The following is a 24,368-nucleotide window of genomic DNA, read 5'->3' on the forward strand; positions in this document are numbered from 1 at the left end:
AGAACCCTTAGGACCTTTTAATTTTTAAACTATTAAGCTGGTCATGTATCATCTTTAATAGCCAGTTTGAGCTTGACAAAGTAATTTATAAAGCAATATAGTATATACATGAGTCAATCGCTGTAAAGGTTCTATATTATATAAGCCTTCTAAAGTTACTGATGACTTTAATAAAGCTCCTACTAGTCCTTTTAACTTTACAGGTAAATTTACAGGCAATGTTTTTCTGTACTATGTTGTTATATTGTTTAGTGCTGTGAATGTGGACACTCTCCTTGCAAATCAACCCTGTCATTCTAATGTCTGGGTTGGTTTCACATTTTCTGAATTTATCGTGGAGATAATTCGCATCTCAGTGATAATTTTCCCTTGGCAATTATACCACCATTTGCTACTTTGTCCCCAGAGGGAAAATGAATGCACTAGAATATATCCCTGAGTTCAGCAGCTTGTTTTAAAGAACAAAGCAAGGTCAATATGCTGTAGAATATATTGAGGCTTAATTCTGTCTCTGTCTGTCTCATTAGCAGCTCATGCGGTTTGAAAAAAGAATGTTAAGAGGTCAAATATTTCTAGCGAATGCACCTCAGAAAAGACTGTATTTATAACATATATATATATATATATATATATATATATATATATATATATATATATATATATATAATATGTGTGTATATATATATATAAAGAGAGAGAGAGTTTGATGTATTTTATACCTTCTAGTATCTTTGGTAATATATTACCAGAATAGATTGTTTCTGTGTGCTTACAATAATAATGAAATGAGTATGCATGCATGCAAAAATGATATGTAACCGTGGCAAGCAACTATTTCCCAAAACCATTTTTCTCTTTTCTAGCTGATATTATGTGCAGTGAGTGATGACTGTATGGTATTGCATAAATAAATACAAGCTTTTATGCATTGACTACTTTGTTTTGTGTACTGTAGTATATTCTCTATTTTTCTGCTATAAGATAATCAATACAAAAAAGTGCAATAATATTGTATAAATACACTTTACTTAGTATGACCAGAATGCATTTATTTAGCCTATGTTTACTGTAGCTATATTTACAATTGTGATCTATACTTATTCACATTATAGAGCTAAATGTAATAAAGTGTGAGTTGAAATAAAGTTTACCTGTAGCTCTAAATTTGCACTTTTTTTCAACTCGCACATGTAATAAAGTTCCAAATAATATAGTGCAAGAATCCGATTTTGGGAAAGTTTTCCCATTTTTTTTTAAAGTGGCAATCAATTACATGGCAAAATCAACCTGATTTTGCAGCATAAATCATTGCTGCTTTAAAAAAAATGGGAAAACTCTCCCAAAATCTCTTAATTTTTGATTATCAAACTCTATTTGGTCCAGGGTGTGAGAACAAGCAAACTTGCATGTTTCTCACATTCCTGCAACTCACAAGGCTAAGAACAAAGAAAAACATACAACTTTTCCAATGTAATAGGGTAATAGCTCTAAATTTTTCCCAAAAATGTAAAACACATGTAATAAACTTGAGCTTTCAAATTCACAGGCTAATACATTTGTGAGTTCTGCAAAAAGATTGAAACTTATGCACAAGCTTGATCCTGCAAAATAAATTGCACTAATGTGGCCCTAAAGCCCCATACACACGGGGGACATATATTGCTCAGCTATATACTGGTAGCAATATATGGCTGAGCAATATATTGCTCAGTTTCTCCTTTTCATCAGCGACCAGAGATGGTCGCTGATGAAAGGGAACCTCTGCCGGTGGTGCCGCAGAGGTAATCAGCTGGTCGCAGGAGCAAGCTCCTGCGACCAGCGATTAGAAAGGGGCTGAAAACGGGAGCGCGCACCCGTCGATTTATCGCCGGGGCACACTCCCATCACTGGCAATATGGTCGCCTGCGACCATATTTTCAGCGATTTCAGCCCCTATCGCCCCTGTGTGTACACAGCTATAGGGTTTAATTGAAGATGCCCATAATGTTGTTAACCTTTATTGCTCACAAATGATGCTAGAGTATGTCAATTTAAAAATGATGTGTATGAATTACATGTATATTTGAAAGGCAAAAAAGTAAATGCAGAGATATATACATATAACTCGCTGATGTATTACATATTAACTTATGAGATTGATATAATTTTTCATACTGCTTGATTCTGGCATCAGCAGAGATAATACATTGCCTTGTTTAATGCAAGCGATACCAGCGTTTTAGTTTTTGGAACTGTATTACAGATGTTTCCTGCTACATTGTTTGCTACATATAGCAATGTACTGTACTGTACTGTACTATTCCGATCTGAATAGGAAGAGAATACCAAAGAAGCAGGGGCAGACTTAGGGATGAGGGCTCCCCTAGGCACAACCATAATGGCCAACCCCCCCCCCCCCCCCCCCCTGTCTAATTGCATTATTTTTATTGATAAGTTTTAAGCCCTCATTTGATGATGGCCAATTTAATATAATAATAAAAAAGCCACTAACTGTAACATTTTTTTATGTACAGTATACTGTACATATTTACTAAGTAGGACAGCTTACAGGGGCAGTATCTGCATGTCCTATCCATTTGCACTCTATTGAAGATGGAATATGGTACAGTACCATGTAAATATGTAGCATTTACTGGTACATACATACCATCACAAGCATCAAAGTGCCGCCCCAAAGCATGTGCCTCATGTGCCCAATGGGAAATTCAGCACTGCAAAGAAGCTTGCATTATTTAAAAAATATTTGACAGAACATCACTTAAATTGTGACATTCAAAGAATACTAAGAACAAAAAAGTACTGCAAAAATTCTGAGCTGTGCCATTGTGTAACAATACAACACTGAAACTGGAAAGTATTAAAGTCCAATTTTAATTGATATAATCCACATGATACTTAGATCTAGCTGGTCTTATGAGGCTTGAGTATTTTATATCAGATATTGAGACTACTCTGAAGTAGGTGCTGGGGAAGTCTCTTTGAGATGTAGAAAGAAATGCATTCAATATTATGTGGGGTCTCTTGTGGAGCAGGTCAAAACCTGTATGACATTTTTATTGCAAAAATCTTGTCTTTAAATATGATTATACGTTGAAATGGGAATCTTTGTGTTAGTTTTATTCTAGAATATCTTGGTCACATTTATGTGGTCATATAATTTCTTAATAGTATAATGTATCAGATAGCTTCCATCAGGGTTGAGTGTTTGTGGGCATTGGTCAAAGTTTCAGATTAACTTTGGCTGATTGAAAATAGAATCTAGATACAGTTTCGAGAAAAGGGCTTCACAGTAATAACTGCCTCTGGTTGCCACTGTATTTGGGATTTATATTATTTCTCCTTTATCTATTTCAAGTGATATACTGTAAAGGTACTTTTTTAATGATTCCAATTCAATCTGCAGTGTCCTGGGCTGCCATTTTTTTATACTGTATTTGCATAATTTGTCTTTCTGATGTGTATGTTGGAAAATTCTTTGTGGCCAAATCTTGTGGTCAGAATAGTTTATCTGTCATGAATGCATTTCCTGTTGAATGAATAGCTTCACTTCTTTTTCAATCTGAAGCCAAATTGTTGACTTGCTTGAAAGTGAATCTTCGGTACTCTTTACCTAGCACGGCGCCCATCGCGGGCATCGCGGCCATCAAATGCACTAAAAAATGGGTGCGACGCGATGGCCGCAATGCACGCAATTTTCCATAGGGAACAATGTTAAAAGTGTGATTGGACGCGATTTTACTGTTCAATGCCTCAATGCCCGCGATTTTTCCATAGGAAACAATGTTAAATGGGCCACAGAGCCCAAATAGTCCCCCTGAAGTCTGAAATGGCCCCCACAATTGTTAATGCCACCCCACGATCAACGTGAACCCGAAGCGTGGCGAGCGGCGGCGGTACGCGTCCTCCGACCTTTTCATACCCCCACTATCCACGTCGGCGTGGAGTTGAGAATAGAATAGTGTGGCGAGCGCAGCGGATACCTTCACAGGTAAACACGTCCCTTCACGGGCTTCACAGGTATCCGCGTCCCCTCGCGGGGCTCAGTGGCTCGCTGCGCTCGCCACGCTTCGGGTTCACGTTGATCGTGGGGTGGCGTTAACAATTGTGGGGGCCATTTCAGACTTCAGGGGGACTATTAGGGCTCTGTGGCCCATTTAACATTGTTTCCTATGGAAAAATCGCGGGCATTGAGGCATTGAACAGTAAAATCGCGTCCAATCACACTTTTAATATTGATCCCTATGGGAAATCGCGGGCATCGCGTCGCACCCGTTTTTTTTAGTGCATGCGATGGCCGCGATGCCCGCGATTTTTTACCCCCGATGACCGCGATGGACATCGTGGGCGCCGTGCTAGGTAAAGAGTACCGAATCTTCTGACTTACAGTAATTTCAGCATGGTCTGGCAGGCTTTAAAGTTAGAGCAGGATACAGTAAAGTGAAGAAGCAAGTTGTTTTGTGTCTGGAACTTTCCATGTTGCAATGTATGGGGACAGAGTGCATTTATATTGTTTTTGTGCAGGGTAAATCCTGACTGCTTCTGCCTGTAGCCCACAGATGCTAGGCAGCTTTATTTTCACACCTCATTGTAGTTTTCAGTTTGAATACATACCACCCAAATCTAAATCTCTACTTGCACTTTATATCTGCCCCTACTATAAACCAGAATAGGTTTGACCAATTGCCTGCTTTTCTACATTGCTTGCAAACCTGAATCAAACCCCAAGGTATGTCTAATCTTTTAATATTGTTGATTTTGTACTGTCAGGAGGTGTGTTTTACAATAATGTATTACAAATGTTAAAGCAGCATACACTACGCTTACCACTCCTCACACATAAAAATATAATTTATGTAGTGTAAGTTTATATAAAGCATTGACTATGCATAGTCTGCTGTAGAAAAAAAACTTGAGATGTTATGTTGGCCTCCAAATTACTTAGCCTGATATAGCATCTGTGAGTTGTGCTTGAAAAATGGCCAAGCAATGGAATCTACAGTACACCTCAGATCTTAAGGAACTTCAAGGATCTGTATTTTGGTGACAAATACCTTAGGACACCCCTTTCTGAGGTCTAGTGGATTCTATGCCTTTATGGGTCAGAGCTATTTCGGTGGCATGATAGGGACCTACAAAAATTGGGCAATTGGTTTTAATGTTATGGCTAGAAAAACTATTGGGAGTAACATAGCCCCTACTTATACTTATATCTACAAGGATTCCTATTATAAGACACAATAAAATGATATATTTGGTTAAGCAGATTTCACTTTTAGAAATAAATTTTAGAACTACAGTTTCACTTATTCACTTATTTCAAATGAACTTTAATTGAAAGTTATTATTTTTTATATCAGATGGATAAATAGGATTTCATGATTTGTTGTGTTTTTCATTGATTTTGAAGTGTAAACCTTCTGCAGAAAAGAGAAAGCTCTACTGAAAGGGAAGTGTATTCCATTTTGATGAAAGCCTTTGTTACAACTGAGGTTCTGCTGTAGGCTCGAGGATTGGTGCCTGTTGATTATAGTATAGTATTAATTTAATGATGTATTTTACACTAATAGCAGCATGGTCCATATAATAGCATAAAGTTCTTATACAAATACATGTTAATTGTTTATGTACAATGAAAATAAAATAATTTTATATTTGTAAATATTTTCTTTGAAAAATTACTGTTAATTCAAGTTTCACTATACTGTAAGAAACCATTCATCTGCTTAAGTTAGCAATAGCATGCCTCATTTTACATATTTTTTTACTACATTAAATCTAATATACATTTTTAAGTCAAGGACTGAAGGAATATTTTACAGCAAAACATGCATACATTAAAATGTATCACCCCTCAGAAACAATCTCTAAAAGAATCTCTACATCATTGTATATTTATTATTAAACTAATTCTGAATTGTATTATTTAGTACTTGTATCACAAATGATTATGTAGGAGATATTAGAACAACTGCCATTATAATATCCATTTCAATAACTGTACAGTACAGCGAGAAAGTGTATTATAAATGTTGCCAGATGTGATAACTGGATATGCATGTTCAGCAATAAATGCAGACATTCACCCATGAGGTATTCCTATAAATAGAGAAAGAATGTCAACATGAATAAAAAATGGAATTATCCTACAAGATACATTAATTAAATTAAGGGCCCGATTCAGACCTGTTTGCTAGGCTGCGCATACTCGCACCTGCCGCTTCACTGAATGCCCACCCCCCTGCAACCCCTACCGCCCGCATCCCCTTGCTCGCATGTGAGGTGATGTACAGTATACGAGAATACATCCATTCGCATGTGGCCGAAGGGGAGAGAAATCGTTTGATGGTCAACAATGATCAAATGATTTTACTCCCCTTTGGAAATAAAAGTCAGTCTGAACTGACTATTTTTAAGGAAGGAGATGGCTGAAAAGGGGGCGACTGCTAATGTCATGTGATGTCCTCAGCCTGCCCCAAACAGGCATCGGCCCACCTGCATTCCCAGGGGAATGCCCAGCATTTTCATGGGGACGCCCATAATACGCTGGGCGTTTCCCTACACCAGTCCTACTGTATGTCCTCCCCCTTCCATCCCCTGCCTGTGTGAATGCCCCTGCCTCCGCATTCACACTTGGGGTCTATGCATGCAAAAATGTTCCCATGCTCATGCACAGACCCAAACAATCGGATACAGGGATGAATTTGGCCCCTACCGATTGAGCAGGAATCAAGCCCTAAGTACATAGCATCAGCTTTTTTTTAATGACAAATGCATGAGAGGGTGTTTGATATTGTGCTTTTCATTTTCTGTATGATTCTTTAAATCAGCTTTACCTAAATGGTTCGAATATGTCACTTGTCTTTTAAGATCTTGTCACTTAAAGTGCTTAAAGAAAAAGAACTTCAAACAAAGTTTTCCAACAGATCATATTTAACATTCCTTTCTTTAATATTTTAGAGCTGGATATCTGACACAAAATATTCCCCTGGAGATTATAAGATACCTTTCTGAAGAAAAGGATTTTCTTCCCTGGCATGCTGCAAGCAGAGCACTTTATCCTCTTGATAAATTGCTGGACCGAACCGAAGACTACAGTATATTCAGTGTAAAAGATAAACTATTTTCTACTATGTAGTTAAAACCTTGGTTTTACTCACATGAGAACTTACATAATTTTATTTGAGCTATTTTCTGTAGACCATTTATACAGTGAATACTTATCGTAGAACTATTTTGTTAGTGACAAATATATCCCAATTGTTTGAAGAGTAAAAATAAATGAAAAAGCTAGAAAATGGTCGACAAAGCAGTTTATTAAATTTTTAAATGTATCAATTATAGAATTACAAAATGTAAGAATGAAATGCTGACATGAATTCATAGCCTCAAGAAATATTTGCTCTTTGAAAATCAAGAGTAAAACACTAGAAATCTAGTTTGTTATAGCATATGTTTATGGTAATAAAAGTTTACTATTATTTTATTGCTGTGCATTTACATTGTTGATGCTGTACAAAGTGCATTGTAGACACTTTTATATGTAGTAAATTTCCACCCCATCGAACTTCCCAACATTTGCTTATCTAAAGGAGCTATAGTGGGACTGTTACTAAAGTATACAAGGCCATTTATTGACTTTATAGTTCTTTATTCTTTATTTCTATGGCATTGGTATGCAGATTTCAGACATGTATTGTGTAAATGAGATGAAGAATTCTTTATTTGTGTTACCCTGAGATTTGACACAAATATACTGTGTTTCTTGTGTTAAATACATTACTTTGGAAATGGAAGGATTAAAGCACCTTTAAAGCAAACATTTGCTTTACTGGAGATAACTTTCCAGAGCTTCTGCTTGCTGGATAATGCCATCTAAAGATGACATTGCTTATAGAAGCCTATGAGCTTATTTCTGTAACAGTTCCCCAGAGGATGATTGCAGTTAGTACTGTACATGCACAATACCTGAGTTACAAACCTTGAAGTTTTGTCATTACAAGGGACAGCTCTTATCATAAGAGCTCTTCTAAGAGGCAAATATTCATGCATACCGGCATTATAAAATGCTGGTAAGCATGCAATGGAGGATGGGGAGCAGGATGTATTGCATACGATATGCGATACTTAATATATCCCACCTGCAGAGTTGTATATGTTATGAAAGTTAGTCTTCTCTCTGTAGGTAAAACTTGGTGCTTTGTCTACACAAGGAAGTGCAGGCATGTATGCAGGTTTTACAGTACATGTTGTATTTCTCAAATCAAAATGATGAGTTCCGGTTTTGCAAGCATCTGTTGTAATAAGATTGTGTCGTTTTTTATATTCCAAAGAGGGCGTCAAAAATATTGTCTAACGTTTACCAACTGTTCACATTTACAGAAATGTGTCACATAATCAATATCAAAACACAATGAAAGCACAGATAGCATGATAGCTTCTAGCCCCAGTACATTAAATGATAGTTATTGCAAGTTATTGAGCATCTGTAAAAAACAACATCTTAAAACATTGTGCAATGGTACTGTATATGCTGTTGTAGCAATGTCAATAATAAGTCATTTATAAGACTGTATTTATAAGGGACACATCTCACAGAACTAAGAGGGTTATTCTGGTTGACTCTCGCAACACTGTAAATACGCGAATCCACCAAACCCTGCATGCCAAATACCAAGCCACCCCTCGCAGTGTGGGTTCGCCCGCACTGGCTGCAAATTGATGTTTAACATAAACATCCATTCGCAGGCTCTGGTGACCCACCCCCATCATTCGGTGGTCACCGACCGTACATATACGTGTCCGCTCTGTGGAAGAAGGCTGGCAGTTGACATCTGGTGTGTCCTGAAGACGGGCTATATTCCTTCATTTAACCAGTTCATAGTACAGGAAAGTCTGTACCTGTATATTCCATCCAAGAACCATGACATATTCCGTGAAAGCATACAATGCATCAGGAGGATGTTTTACATTATTAATTTATGATTATGTTTATGGAATGAAGCTTTCCTAATTTGGAGTTAAAGCCAGTTGGCATTATTCTGTTAGTTGTATTTATAATTTGAACACTTGCCACACAGAATCAACGTATCTATGTATGGTTCCGACCTACTGTATGTTTCCTCAAATATACAAGAAAATCTAAAATAAACAGCAACCTCTACTTTTCACCCAAATTATCTTCTGTCTCTGGTGGGGAATTTAAAGAAATTGCTTTAAATTAACATTAGGTATTTGTTGATCTCATAAAATGGTCACTAACATAAGAATTACAATGTAAAACTGTCACAAGACCAGTGTATCCTTATATGGAGAACTCTGTACAATGCAGGACATTGTATTCTTTGATGCTACAGTTACCAAACACTGTTCAGGTGCCACCACCAGCTGCAGCAATTATTAAAAAGATACTATAGTATGCACCATTTACTGTATGTTGTGGTGGTTATTAGCTAGGTTGCTAGGGTCTCTGGCCACAGTTGTTCTGTTGTTTACAGTCAATGGCTACCATCTAATGTTCTGTATTCTGTATTCACAGTATAACTTTTTAGATGATATATAGTTGTTGGTATACTTTAGTCAGCAATACATGTGTTAAATAGAACTGTCATTACTTTTATACCCCTCTAAGTAGTTTGGAATTTGCATTTTTCTGTACTTACTGTAGAATGTGTGGGATTGCATTATGGGGGAGATGAGCTTAAACTTGCAGTTAGTACTGTACATGCACAATAGGATACCTGAGTTACAAACCTTGAAGTTTTGTCATTACAAGGGACAGCTCTTAATTGCATGGCACTGCGGGAATTCAATGGCAGGGGGGTATTCTGACAGGGGGCATCTCAGATGCTAGGTAAGCTGCGATGTTCGCAGCTTACTGAGCCAACCTAAATTTGGGCCCAAGTTTCTTAGGTTTTACCAATTTCAATCTGTAACATGTTTAATGCAATGTTTTTTTTTAAATGTTGAAAGTACACGTACCAATTATGTAACACTGTATTAAGAAAAGACTTTGCTCTCATGTAATAGATTGCATTTCTATTATATTTATATGAGGCTCAAGCATTTGAAAATGTCTAAATAATTAATACAAAGTATATGTTCCTTTCAGGAATATGTATTAAAACAAGTGGCAACGATGTACTTTCGGCTTGGATGGCCAGTTAATGGACACAATGGATCAATAATACAAACATCTTATCAGACTGAGTATGATATCTATTTATTTATACTGATCACAATAATTCAGAAAAATAACCACTGACTTTTATGGCGACAGTGTATTATTTGTTAAGTACTAAGTTATAAAAAACACTGCTTTTCTGCTTTGTGAGTTATTTCAGTGACAGCATTTTCTCTGTTAAACAGCAAGACAGTAAAATAGGTATTCTCAGCTTATTTATGTATGATTCAAATGCACAGGTTCAGAAAATATTTTGACAAGGATTAGTCCACAACTCTTCGTTACTTGTCTTCTCCTGTGTTTTCCTTCCCCTCGCACATTTTCTGCCATCGTTACTCTTCTGAATCCTAAGGGAGTTTATCTTTTATACTAAGCCATACAATGTAGCTTCAAAAGAAGAAAGCTCCATTAGTGTTACACAGTGTGACTGTAGCAGCGTGAGGCACCTTTTTCCTGTCTTTCCTGTTTGATTTTCATTTCTCTGAGGCCCAGAATCTTTGAGATTTATATTCCCCTGCATGACTTTTTTAAAGCAAACAATGTTCTGCTTATCTCTTGAGTTACAACAACAAAGTGATGTTGAGATTTGAACTTATGCTTATCACTTGGTACCAGAATACTAGCAGATACACCAAATTGTGCTTCCTTTAACTCTTCAGACATACCTATTTTTTTAACTAGGCAGTCTTTAGATTGAATGGACTGTGTCTTTTTCCTGCTGTATGTCAATGCACAATCAATGAAAAGAGCTTTGGAACTAAAAGGTCCCCAGTGAACATAATTAACTGATAACATTTTGATTGGAAACAGCTTTCTTCATTTTTGAAAATTAATTACTAATGGTTGGTGTAATGCTATAGTGTACTACCCACAAGCCTCTGTTTTGTACTGCTTATTTTCTGTGCAGTTGGTGAGAACTCAGTTAGAAATGTGTTGATCTAAAATAAATTGAACTAGCACATTTTGCTTGTTTTCTGATTGCACCCCTATTGCTTGTTACATTATCGTTAGTTTTGTACAGTACATTGACAAAAGTCCTACCCGTGCCTTCAAGTGAAAGTCTTTTGATATGAGTGAAATCAGTCACCTTAAAATGTCAGAATTTATTTGATGCTTTCACGAGTTGTACTTTAATTCTTATATTGAATGTACAATGATGAAGTGCTGCCATCTTGGGTTTCTGATGCTTTAAAATGCATTGTTTCAGTTCTTTGTAAAAATGAAAATGGAAATCGTTAAGTCTAGATTTGCAGCTTAAGAGAATAATCACAATTTATAAATGCTTTTTTTCTCCATAGCTGTTGTCTGGCAAACACACATTTAAACAATAAAATAACATAATTAAAATTACGACTTTATCAAGACATAAACTGTAATTTGTAAATTTTACCTGTAAGGATCATAAAATGCAAAACAATATCAGAAGATAAATATATTAATCAAAATTGAAGCTGCTCGATGTTAACTCTTAATTGGTAAATGAGCCCAGGGTGTAATAAAAAAATACAGCTGCATGTTTTTAACAATGTCATTAGTAATTAAAATTGATTATTTTGGAAATTAGAACTGTATGGAAGTAAAACATATGTCATATCATGTTCATTGCAAACTGCGTACCAAAACAGTAATTTTAATGGCTATAATATTTTATAAAAACATATGGTATTTGCAATATATTTTTGAGGAACATCAAATGCACAACGTAATTTTTTTTTTTTGCTTTGTTCTCTAGGGAGCTCAGAAGAGAAGTTATTATGTTGGCTTGCAGTTTTGGAAACAAACAGTGCCATCAGGAAGCAGCAACAATGATCTCTGACTGGATATCTAGCAACAGAAACAGGTGGGTGGACACAGAATCTGTTGCAACTTTTTTATCTTCTGAAAGTGATTTAAACAAATAGACTACAATTAATTTAAAGCACCTATCCTATTTTATGATTTTTACAAAGTTATCCTCATAAGAAATAAATAGAATAGAATAATTTGTATGAATTTTACGTTTACTGCTGCTTTCAGACCGTAAAACCTGCTTTAGACGGGTTCAGTATGAAATCCCGACGGTCGGGATCCCGGCGTTCAAAATCCCGACGCCGGAATCCCGACGTCGGAATCCTCGCTGCGCTCGCCACGCAGCGGGCCCGGTGCCTCGCTACGCTCGGCACGCTAATTTATTCTCCCTCCAGGGGTGTCGTGGACACCCACGGAGGGAGAAAGTGTCGGGATTCTGAACGCCGGGATCCCGACCGCCGGGATTTAAACTGCATCCCCTTTAGACCAGGTATTTAAAACATTTTTTAAAACAGGTCAGAGGAAGTTTATTCCCTTTCACACCGCATGTAAATACCTGGTCTAAAGCAGGTTTGCGGTGTAAAAGCGATAGTGAAAATGGCTCAGTCCAGCTCCCCTGTGCACTGTGACCGGTCCAGGCTCGGGGGGGGGGGCTGCCCGCAGGTCTTCCCACAAAGCTGATTAATTTATTGGGGGGGAGGAGGCTGGGCAGCCCCCCCCCCCAAAATGAATCAATTGTTACAGAGGACACCTGGGCAGCCGTTACAATTGTTACAGAGGACACCTGAGGACCCGCGGGCAGCCTCTCTCCCCCCTCGCCCCCCCGGAGCCTGGACCGACCACAGTGGGAGGGGACTGAATGTGAGCCTGGGAGCACTCCGTCTCTGTCACCGCAGGACAGGAGCACTCCGTCTCTGTCCGGCAACGCTGGAGGTATAGACACGACGGGGGGGGGAGAGAGGCTGCCGGGGGGTGGGGTGGGCGGAGAGGGGGGAGAGAGGCTGCCCAGGGGTCCTCCAGCCCCACAGCACAGATCCTACCTGGGCAGCGCAGGGGGTCCCTGAAGTGTATGGGAACTATTAGCTGCAGGGACCCCGCCACTGATATAACATACACTGTAGGGACCCCCGGCCCCAGCGTGATTATTCCCCTCCCTGCGTTGCCCAGGGGGGAGGGGGAGGTGTGGAGGAATCCCATTTCAGATCCGTTTTGACACCAAAAAAACGGGTCTGAAACGGGTAGGACCCTGCTTTTTTACCGTTTCCAAAAAACGTTTTTTTGGAAACGGTAAAATCACTTTGCACCTTTCAGACTGCACAGATTACCGTTTCAAAACGGATAAAAATTGGCAAAATACAGTTTTTTTAGTGCGGTCTGAAAGGAGCATTATTTATCAATAGAGACAGGATTATATGTATTTGCATATGTATTTGCATATTTTCTCACTGGTTTTTGCATATTTGACCTAAAATCTAGTGATAGTGCATATTTTTCCAAAGGGGGGCATGTCACGTATAAGGCCCGCCCCCTTTACAATCACGGCACTGCTTTGCCCTGTTGCTGCTGGCCAGGTAGTGGTAGAGTGTGCAGGCCGGGCCAATATGTGCCCAGTGTGGGGGACCTTGGATGTATGCTATGTCTGACACTGCTCTAGGCTGCTAATCCATTTTAATAAAAGTCAGTTGGGATGGATGTCATCATGAAGCTCCTGAACCTTTGCCTGCCCCTGGCCTGTGCCAAGAGAGAGACTTTCTGGGACATGTTCAGCGTGGGTAAAACAACTATCCCCATGTGACAGCATAAACAGTGAGAACTATAGAAAAAGTAGTAACAAACAACTAAATGAGATAACATTGTTGACCAGGAAGCCGCTATAAGCATATACCGGCATAATCAAATCACAAGATCCTTGACAGTTCTATAGGCAATATTGCATACTAGCAATGAGACTGAATAACAAACAATAAAGATAAAAACTGCTGAATGATAAGACATGCTGATACAACGTACATGTAACCATGAATAATGAGGATGAATTAAAACTTATCTGAATACAGAAAAATACAGAAACACTGCCATATGCTGGCAGAGAGTGAAACTACATCTCTTTCTCACACATTCCCAAACACAGAAGGTAGCAGTGTAGAAGGTAGCAGTCTAGCTCTAAAAGCTTTTGCATCGAGCAGGCTTACTAGTGTGTTTGTGCATATATATATATATATATATATATATATATATCCAGCTCATTAAGTAGCACTCTCAAACTTCATATTCCATATTGCTGGGTGCATAAGAAATACTCAGGCTACACAATGGTCCTCCCAAGTGTGCCACATATATCCAACAGAGTGTTTGTACAACAGAGTGCACTCACCAGACTTCTTGAGCAGTTAAAAACAGTCCTTTCATTCATCTATTAAAATTCAGGCATAGTCAACATTTCGGGTCCAGAATTGACCCTTTGTCAAGACAACCTATAGTGTCACAACTCCAGTCAGGCAGCAGCAGCTATAGTATGTAATGGGCATTACAGTGTGCTATATAGTATGTAATGGTCATTACGGTGTGTTATATAGTATGCAATGGGCATCATGTGTGGCCTTATGTGTAATTTGTATTATAGCATGTGGCTTTATGTGTAATTGGTATTACAAAGTTCATTAAAATGTGCAATTGGCATTACGGTCTGTGGTATAATGTTGGCCCGTGCCCACTTTTCACTGTGCAGGAGCCTCACCTACTACAAATTGGGGGGAGCGAAACCTTGCTCCGAGCGTCGTGACACCTAGCTACACCACTGACTGTATCTACACCCATTCTGCATTGCTGTATTAGAGGGTAATGAAGCTCTACTCTAAGCACAACTTGTGTTTATGCACACTTATGTCTAAGCCTTACTGAGATGGGTCGATAGATAGATAGATAGATAGATAGATAGATAGATAGATAGATAGATAGATAGATAGATAGATCCTGGCACTCAAACAAGATGCATGAAGAAGATGAATGTTTCTCTTATTGTATGAACATCAAATTATAGTTAGCTCCTCTACATGCCTCTATCAGGTACACATACATTTTTAAAATATGAAACAAGACTGAATACAGTTAAGGTGTACCACATGCAACTCCTACCCCTGTGTGCCATCTACTTACAAAAAATATGAAGTGTGTGCTCTGATTTCTGTGGCAACTGTCAAAGCAGGTGCTTCGTTCACTATATAACCATAAAGATACTGTAGCTGCCCACTCTTCCAGTTCACCATAATCTAAGGGACTGTAAAGGTGCAGTGGTTTCAGATGCAAAACAACATGATTGGGGAAAGTTACTTTATTTCTCTAGAAAATTTTCAGCAACGGTTATTAGCATTAATTACTTAACATATAGAGTTGGTTTTTTTTATTTATTCAAAATCAAAAGGAATTAAAACAGTTAAAAATGCCAATTTAAACTAAAATTTATTTCATACAATTCTATGCAGCTGAAAATACAATAGGGACAGTATCATTAAAAATGAAGGCAATCCTACAAATTACATAACTAGATCTTTACAGAGAGCAGAATTTTCAAATATGGATGTACTGTACAGATGAAGCCATCTCTGGATAGCCATGGGGAGTCATGGCTATCCATGGCCTATTGTTCTGAAATACAATACATATAACAATACATATAACAATACAGTAGGAGGTAGGCAGAGTAATCCTATTACTCCCTTAATCATATTAAAGGGCTGGATGAGGATGGCTCCATCTGTAATGTACCTTGTTGCGTCAACCAGAAAAATATATACATTTTAAATTAGGTTAATTTACAAAGTTTTAAAACCAAGTGAGTGTAAACAACCACACCTCAGTCATACAGGACCTCAAGTAGGGTTGATTTCAAGATAATTCTTTAGTAAACATGACACATTTAGATCACCACTGTCCATGCTTACAAGAAATGGGAAAGGGGGGGGGGGCAAGGAATAATAAAGAATGTAGATTAGGTACATTAGGTATGTTGCAACATATTTGCAACATATTAGAAGCATAGCCAGAATTACCTACAAATAGGCTTGTCACAAGCTATCTGTTACAGGATCTTGAACTACTGTATGTTTTACCAGCATTAGCATAAAGTCATAGACACAATAAAGCAAAAGAAACAGACCTGATTCAGAATAAGCCCCAGTGTGGTGTACTACTGAAAAGATGCTACTGGCACCAGGCAGTTACACTAACAATGTAAATCAATGCTAACCTGTTTAACAGGGGTTGGAATGGGACCAAAATAAATATTGTGCTCCTTTCTAGAAAAATAGCCTCTTTAGGGCTTCTGTCAACACATATGCCAATATGTGTACTGTTTAATAAACATTTAAACAACATGCTCAAAATATTAAATTAAAAGTTTGCCACAACCATCATTCATCACTAGTGCTTAGCTACACCCTGAAGTCGAAGAGTTGTTTAAAAAAAAAAGATTATTGTTTTTTAATGAATGAAGTGCTTTGGGGCAGATGTATTAAGCTTTAACAAGAGATAAAGGCAAGGGTGATAAAGAGAGATAAACGTCCAGCCAATCACCTGCTAACTGCCATGTTACAGGCTGTGTTTGAAAAAAGTCAGTAAGGAGCTGATTGGTTGGACGTTTATCTCTCTTTATCACCCTTGCATTTATCTCTTGTTAAGGCTTTATTTAGTATTTTGATGCTAACCCCAAGAAGGATTTAACAGTTACTAACTGATCACAATGGCTTGCTCATGCTTTGGCCAATCAGAGCAAAGCCAATATGCTTGTAGAGTTAATGATGAGCCGTGAAGCTTGTCATTCATGTCTGGGCTCTAGGTGGACTGCTAAGTGTCATCATTTGGATTCCTTAGTAAAGAATGCAGTGAGTGCAGACATTATATACAAAACAAAACTTATTTCCAATTATTAATATAATAAGGTAACAACTACCTTATTTGTATTTACTTAAACATCACAACATAGATGATACAGTAAATATTATAAGCATATTTGAATGATCAATATCATAATTAGATTTTGGAAGTTGTTTTTGCCATTTAAAAATATTGAATTTCTATACAGCAGTGAGGGTAAGCAGTACTAACCAATTTTATTTGAAACGTTGTAAATGATCTCTTCTAATTATACATTATAAGTAGACTTTTATTGTGATTTATATCACAGTAATTTCTACTTCCTAATATTTCTCTAATTAAATTGTAAAATAAATATGTAAAGGGCAGCCTGATTGGTATGCAGTCATTAGATCTACAGGGTGAAATGTAATAGGATGAGAGATTTAGAAAGTGAGAGATTTGGTAAGAAATCTCCAGGTTTTTTTTAAAGTGGCAACCATTTACACTGCAAAGCCAGTTTGATTATGCAGTGTAAATGATTGCCGCTTTAAAAAACCTGGAGATTTCTTACCAAATCTCTCACTTTCAGATTTTATCATCCTATTACATTTCACCCACAGTGTCTAGTTTGACAATCAAAAGGTCAACAACTATAGCTCAACATGGTCAAAAGTTGTTGTTGATGGTTGTTCCCATGGTTGACATGTAAAATGTCTAAATGAAGAAGGTCTACGTGAGCTTCTCATTATTTTTTTGTAAAAAACAATGACTTGTTCATACTTTACAATTTAGATGTGCATAGAGCTAAATTATAATAGTGTGCTGAGCGCAGCAATGCACCGTGCCCGAAGCAAGTTCAGCGAGAGGACGCGGTACACTTTCAAAGTGTCTATGCAATGTTTGTCAACATTTACACCACAAAAAATATATGAAAACTGCATGTCGACCTTTTTCAAGTCGACCTTTTGATGGTAGATCTTTTGACCCTGTCGACCTTTTGACTTTTAAGCTTTTGTCCCCATCGACCTTTTGACTGTAGACTTAGACATTGTAGATCTAATATACCGTAGCCTGATTTTATTTAACAAAGTGACTTTTTACTCTATGAATACTTTCTATAGAAATTAATTTCTGTTTGTCTGACCTTCAGTACCTTTTTGTTTGTGTGTGTTGTGTATATAGTAAATAAGCTCCTTCCACAATAGGCTCTCCCACAACAGGTCTTAAAAGGATTTTGTATAACTACACAAATATTGCTGAGAAACTCATCATCCTGTCCCTCTAATCATACATGGGAAACATAGGCAGATTTTGTATGTAGTGCACAAATATTGGGCAGCTTTGTTCTTACACAGAAATTTTAAATTGATCTACATTCTGTAGTGGGATCATGATGCAAATGTGTTGCCATATGCAGTGCTTCTGGCAGCAGACACATGTATTCCCTTCAATGAGCAGCAGGAACATGTGCACTGCATCTCCCATTGAAGAGAATACATAGAAAGAGCATACACATAGGCCCTTAACCGGTTCATTCGCAAGGGCAAATTCCTTTTCAAATGGAAAATACCACTTTGAAATAAAAACCACACCCAAATCTAATTCTCTTTGCACAAGTTACATCTGCCCCACCTGCAGTGCATATGGTTTTATGCACTTGAAAATGAATTTGAATTTGTGAGTGAACCAGAATAAGGGCCATTATCTCATTAGTTAAATTTGCAATTGCACATTTAAAAAAACAAACTACAAATTCTGTAGAACAGCATACTCTTTGGAATGTGGACCTGATTGAGATGCTGATGGCTTAGCAGGGCAAAGTACTTTACACGGTAAAGGTCTGAACTGTTGTATTTAAATTGGCAGCAGTTTGACAGTGATGGACAGTCTGCTGCTATTTCATATTAGGAAGGGGGCGGTAACAGCCTACACTTTCAAGGTGGTGTGTTGTTGCCATTGTGAAGGAGTAGAAAGGCTTGGATCTCCATCAGATGAAAGAGACTTTCTGGCCCCTTTGTTGGATCTTTTGCGGCTGGCTTGTGCAACCTTTTGGATCACCTAGCTGTACGATGGTATTGCAGATGCTCCAATGCTGTATCCTAGGGCAGAGCTAGGATCTAGCAGGAGGGTGACACCTTCTGCTGCATTATCATATTACTGCTATAACTGCTGCTTCCATGTAAGCAGCAGTGATACCAACTCTAACCACATTTAATCAGGCCCAGTATGTCAACTGAATGCTTGTCAGCATTGATTTACTTTTATAATTTATATAAGCTTGTATTTATGTACATTTGCCTCTCCATAACTTACAATTCAGTGATGTTATCTGTTTGACTGGTTTCTTATATCTAAATGTAGGATGAATTATGACATTTGTGCAAGCTTACAGTTTATTGATTTTGTCATTTTATTCACACTACATGACTTATGTAATTTATCCATATTATTTTACTTCAATGCAGTATTGATCCTCCTTCTTTCAATGTACAATGATATTGGTAATATACTTTAATACAGATTATATTAAAATGATTGCAGGTTTAATGAATATTATAACACTTTAGTATGTGTGACATGGAGCATTTAGTAATGTTTTTACAATACAAAAAATATTTATTTTAGCTTCAAATTAATCAATATCTGTTAAATATCTGTTAAATTTAAATTTTTCCAGATTTTTTTTCAGTGAGTACAGTATATAAGTATGGAATGCTAAATAAAAACAACAGCTGCCGACATAGTATAAGTTCTTAAAGTTTTCTCATGCGTACCAATTGCTGAAGGCAAAATACAAATACATTATGCATATGAGGACATATGAATGACCTAAATTAAAGGACCAGAAGCTCTGGATACGATAGAGAAGAAAGTGGGGAAATACAGTTTCTCTTATAGAGCTTCTCAGTGGTGCCATGAATAGATAGAGACAAGGTTACTTAATCACAAAGAAAAATTATTTTGCTACCAATATCTACTGGCTTGTTACTCATTTAAAACACTTAAGCCTAATATGTTTATTCATTCATAGAACAACAGGATTTCCCTTGTATACCACAGCTGTCAGCGATTCACTCTAACCCCGCCTTGCAAATGGTTAGCTGGCACCACTCATTCGTACGCGGGATGCGTTCACAAGGATTGCGAATGGATGTTTTACATGAACATCCATTCACATGCCAGTGGGAACCGCCACCATCTTTCAAAGGCACACGCATATGTAAGAGTGGTCCAGGCCACCCATAATTATGCATGTAGAAATGCAGGGAATTGGGCTGGGAAGCTGACAACTGGTTATGCTAGCTATCTGCCCCCTGCACATTCATCACAGACACAATAGCATGTGTACGCCCAGAGTTTTCATGGTAATGAACATGAATGAACTGCTGGGCGTTCACATATGCTAATGGCCCAGGCCGGCACCCCACGCCAAGTTCGCACACACCCAGTGAATGCACATGCGCAGAAATGCTGCTGTGCATGCGCATATGCCAAACATTGGTCCCCGTGCGAATTCACACCTGAGCGAGTCAACCAGAATAAGGGCCAATATGTAGCCACTAATGGTTGTCAAGCAGGGCTGGTACAAGGTTTTTTGGCACCCCAGGTAAAACTTTAGCTTGCTGCTCCCACCAGAACCCATACACCAATACCAACTTTCCAGAATCTCAGGCTACAGTGTGAATGTGGCATCATAAAAGTTCAACACATACTATTTGCTTTAAGTACAACAAGGAGTCTGGAGCCTCTAGACCTGGGGTAGCCAACCCTAGTCCTCGAGAGCTACCAACAGTGCATGTTTTGCAGGTCTCCTCACAGAATCACAAGTGAGCTAATTGGCTCCATCTGTGGAGTGATTAATGAGTGCAGCTGTGCAGCAGCTAGGTTGTCTGGAAAATGTGAACTGTTGGTAGCTCTCTAGGGCTAGGGTTGGCTACCACTGCTCTAGACCAGGCATGTCCAATGTTGGCCCTCCAGATGTTTTGAAACTACACATCCCAGCATGCTTTGCAATAGTTTTAGCATTCTCTAATACCAAAACTGTGGCAAAGCATGCTGGGATGTGTAGTTTTATAACATCTGGAGGGCCAACGTTGGACATGCCTGCTCTAGACCATGGGTCTTCAAACGGTGGCCCTCCAGATGTTGTGAAACTACAAATCCCAGCATGCCTTGCCACAGTTGTGGTGATCTGAATTATCATGTAACTAATTGGATTTATTGCATTATGTATAAAAGATGGAATTAGAAAAAAACAATCATTTATAAATCCTCTTTCTTAGTTATGAAAAATGATTTTCAAAATTGTCAGCTTACCTTTAAATAATAATATGATATTCTTTTTGAATAAACAGAAAATTATTACCACTAAATCATGTAGGTACAAATTTGGGAAGGAGGAAAAATACAAATCTTAGAACTAATTTTCTTATATCTAGCTAAAAGTAATACTGTGTATAATATAGTGACATACTGGATTTAAAAAAAAAAATATGTATACATCTTTTTTATACAGTATAATATGAATATAGTAATTATTCCCTCTAAAAATTGAGAGAGAAAGATCTATCTATTCATGTTTTAAAAAGAAAATATTACTGGTACAATGCTGTAGACAGGAAGTGGTCTACTTTTATATACTGTATTGTATACAGTACTGTGTTTACCTTTTTTTTTGTATTAATTAATTAAACTGTTTACCTTCTTCCATGGTAAAGAATATTTGTGCCAAATCTTTATAACATCTGGTAAGGTTTTACATCATTGTACTTTATGTTTTTTTTTTTAAATGTGTGCATTCCATATAGATCCAACTATATGATTCTTAAACAGAGACACAACACTTACAACAGTATTTTGCTGAATACAGAGTCACAGTGATCTATCATTGTCATTTGGGAATTTTAGATGTGGTGTAATTTGTTACATAGCCCCCAAGGAATGTGGTATCAAATAGGGGTTATGACCTAAACTAGTAACAAATTACATGTGTGACCACAAAGCAGTTAAATCAATGTGCACCAATCAGTTTATTAAACCAAATCTATAGCCTCGTTAGAACATTCCTTTCCTATAATTAACATAAATCTGAAAAATGTTATCTATTTTTTGGCTAGAAGTGTAAAAGAAAAATGCATGCCATGAATATAAACTGATCGTAAGAAAAGACTGTATGCACTCAAATAACATATTTTTAATTATTATTATTATCATCATCATAAGACTATAAGAATTTCAGACTGGCAAAAAAAATTAAACACATGGTTGACACTATGGGGGAAATTTACAAAAGGAAATTTGTAAAAATATAGGTGTATTTGTATCCAGAAATACACTTATTTTTGACATTTACTATCCCGAAAATACAGCAATTCGTATTCGTATTGATGTGCTATCAATACGAATACGAATTGCCGTATTTTCGGGATAGTAAATGTGAAAAATAAGTTTATTTCTGGATACAAATACACCTATTTTTTACAAATTTCCTTTAGTAAATTTCCCCCTATGTAATATGTATTACTAGTTAAAAACAGTGCATACAACTAAATATTAAATGTTCTCAATTTAAAGAAGACACAATAAATGAACATTATGGATTGGGAAACTTAGTTATCATGAAATATTCAGTATACTATATTACTGAACCTGATTTTTTTTTACATACATTTTGTGGATTTTTTTTCTTTTTAAGGGAATATTGACGATTGATGTACAATTCTGCCAACATCTGTATGGTAATTTTTAAATTTACCATTACTGTATATACAGGGGCAGAAAAGGCCACTGTGAGCATGAGACACATTTTCCATTATATCCAGAGGCAGATGGGGGTCACCAGAAGTATGAATGAGGCCAGCTCATAGGCGTCATTGGGTGCATTCTCATAAACAGTGAAGCAAGTAAGGTGGTATTATCCGGTATGCTGTACAACCAAACCTGCATATACAAGTCTCACTCAGTGACTGTGTACCCAGACCACACCCTCTGCCAGATTAAGCCATTGGGGGATCATTGGGATGTTAAGATTGGAGGGCCACCCCTCTTATCAGCACCACTCCTCTTCCCTCTCAGCTGCAGTGTTGGGGCCACCTGCTCCCCTGCTAGACCAATAGCAATTTGGAGCAATTTGCTGTGACCCACAGGGCCAATCCTTTCTACTATTGCTGATGTAACATGACATTGTAGTATAATGTTCTCATTTCCAGGGATAAGCATTTCCACATAACCTCATTCTCAAATGCAACTGTAAATAGTATTGAGTGGCTATTCTTTGATTGTGCTTGGCTGAGTGCAGGGCCGGCGCCACCACTAGGCAGCTCTAGGCATTTGCCTAGGGCGCCGGCCACTGGAGGGCGGCACTTGGGACGGAGCAGGTCACAGTGCACCCCCCCTTCCCACCCTGGACCCAGGTGAGGTAAGCTGCAGCAGCGCCCGCACCCGCACCACTACCCCACCCCTACCGTACAGCAGGTGAGCGGTGGTTTTGACCGGTGGCTTTGTGCAGGAACTCTCCGGGCGGTGATTGACAGCGGGGGCTCAGGAAGCGCTGCTGTGCTATGATGGTGCCATCGGACACACAGCGCGTGGGGACACTGAACTTGCGCTGTCTCGCCATCATAGCACAGCAGCGCTTCCTGAGCCCCCGCTGTCAATTGCCACCCAGGAGAATCCCTCCCCCCCTGGAGTGACCCGGCAGCGGCGGTGGACTCATCACCCCCCCCCCAGCCGGTGAGTGGCGGGTGAGTGGCGGGTGAGCGGCGGGGGGGGGGTGGCGGGTGAGCGGCGGGGGGGGGGGGGGGGGGCGGGTTAGCGTCGGAGCGCTCCCCCCCGCCTGGGGCGTTGTGGTCACTAGCACCGGCCCTGGCTGAGTGTGACAATAGTACATCAATGAAGAGAGGGAGGTTTTGTTTAGGAACTAAACTCCCCACTAGATGACTATTGCTTATAGTGCTAGTCATACTAAATGTGGACTTAAGCTGTGTACACACGGAGGCTATAGGGGCTGAAATCGCTGGAAATATGGTCGCTGGCGACCATATTGCCAGTGATGGGAGTGTGCCCTGGTGATAAATCACCCCGTTCTAATCGCTGGTGGCAGGAGCTTGCTCCTGCCACCAGCTGATTACCTCTGCAGCACCGCCGGCAGAGGTTCCCTTTCATCAGCGACCATCTCTGGTCGCTGATGAAAAGGAGATACTGAGCAATATATTGCGAACAATATATTGCTGAGCAATATATCTCCCCCCGTGTGTACCCACCTTCAGCCTCATTTTGGGATTGATGGTTGAATTTGGAGCACTTAACTGGTGGCTAAATTGGCAATGGATATCCCTCTCATGCACTTTTCTTTTAAGCTCTTGACCACTGATTGCAGTTATTAAATGTGGGATTGGGGTGTTGTCTTACAAATGGATGAGGAATTGTGAGATCTGCCCAATGATTGTGTAAGTGTGCACCTATCTTTAGATTCTGATGAAACAAAAGTCAGCAGTGAGTCATCCAGGTGAAAGCACCTAATACATAAAGGAGTTGGTATAGTTAG

The 24,368-nt window shown here is 38.5% G+C and overlaps 1 protein-coding gene across 1 annotated transcript in view; it reads left to right on the forward strand.

Moving 5' to 3' along the window:
- The window catches only part of TRHDE (thyrotropin releasing hormone degrading enzyme), a 619,915-nt gene that overhangs the window by 553,991 nt on the left and 41,556 nt on the right, over positions 1–24,368 (forward strand). The window contains exons 13-15 of the mRNA XM_083182555.1: positions 6,958–7,105; positions 10,109–10,206; positions 11,913–12,020. Coding sequence (XP_083038681.1) covers positions 6,958–7,105; positions 10,109–10,206; positions 11,913–12,020 — 354 coding nt within the window. The remainder of the gene's footprint in view (positions 1–6,957; positions 7,106–10,108; positions 10,207–11,912; positions 12,021–24,368) is intronic.

This window comes from Crinia signifera, chromosome 4 (genome assembly GCF_055691185.1).
Source record: "Crinia signifera chromosome 4, ASM5569118v1, whole genome shotgun sequence".
Taxonomy (NCBI): Eukaryota; Metazoa; Chordata; class Amphibia; order Anura; family Myobatrachidae; genus Crinia; species Crinia signifera.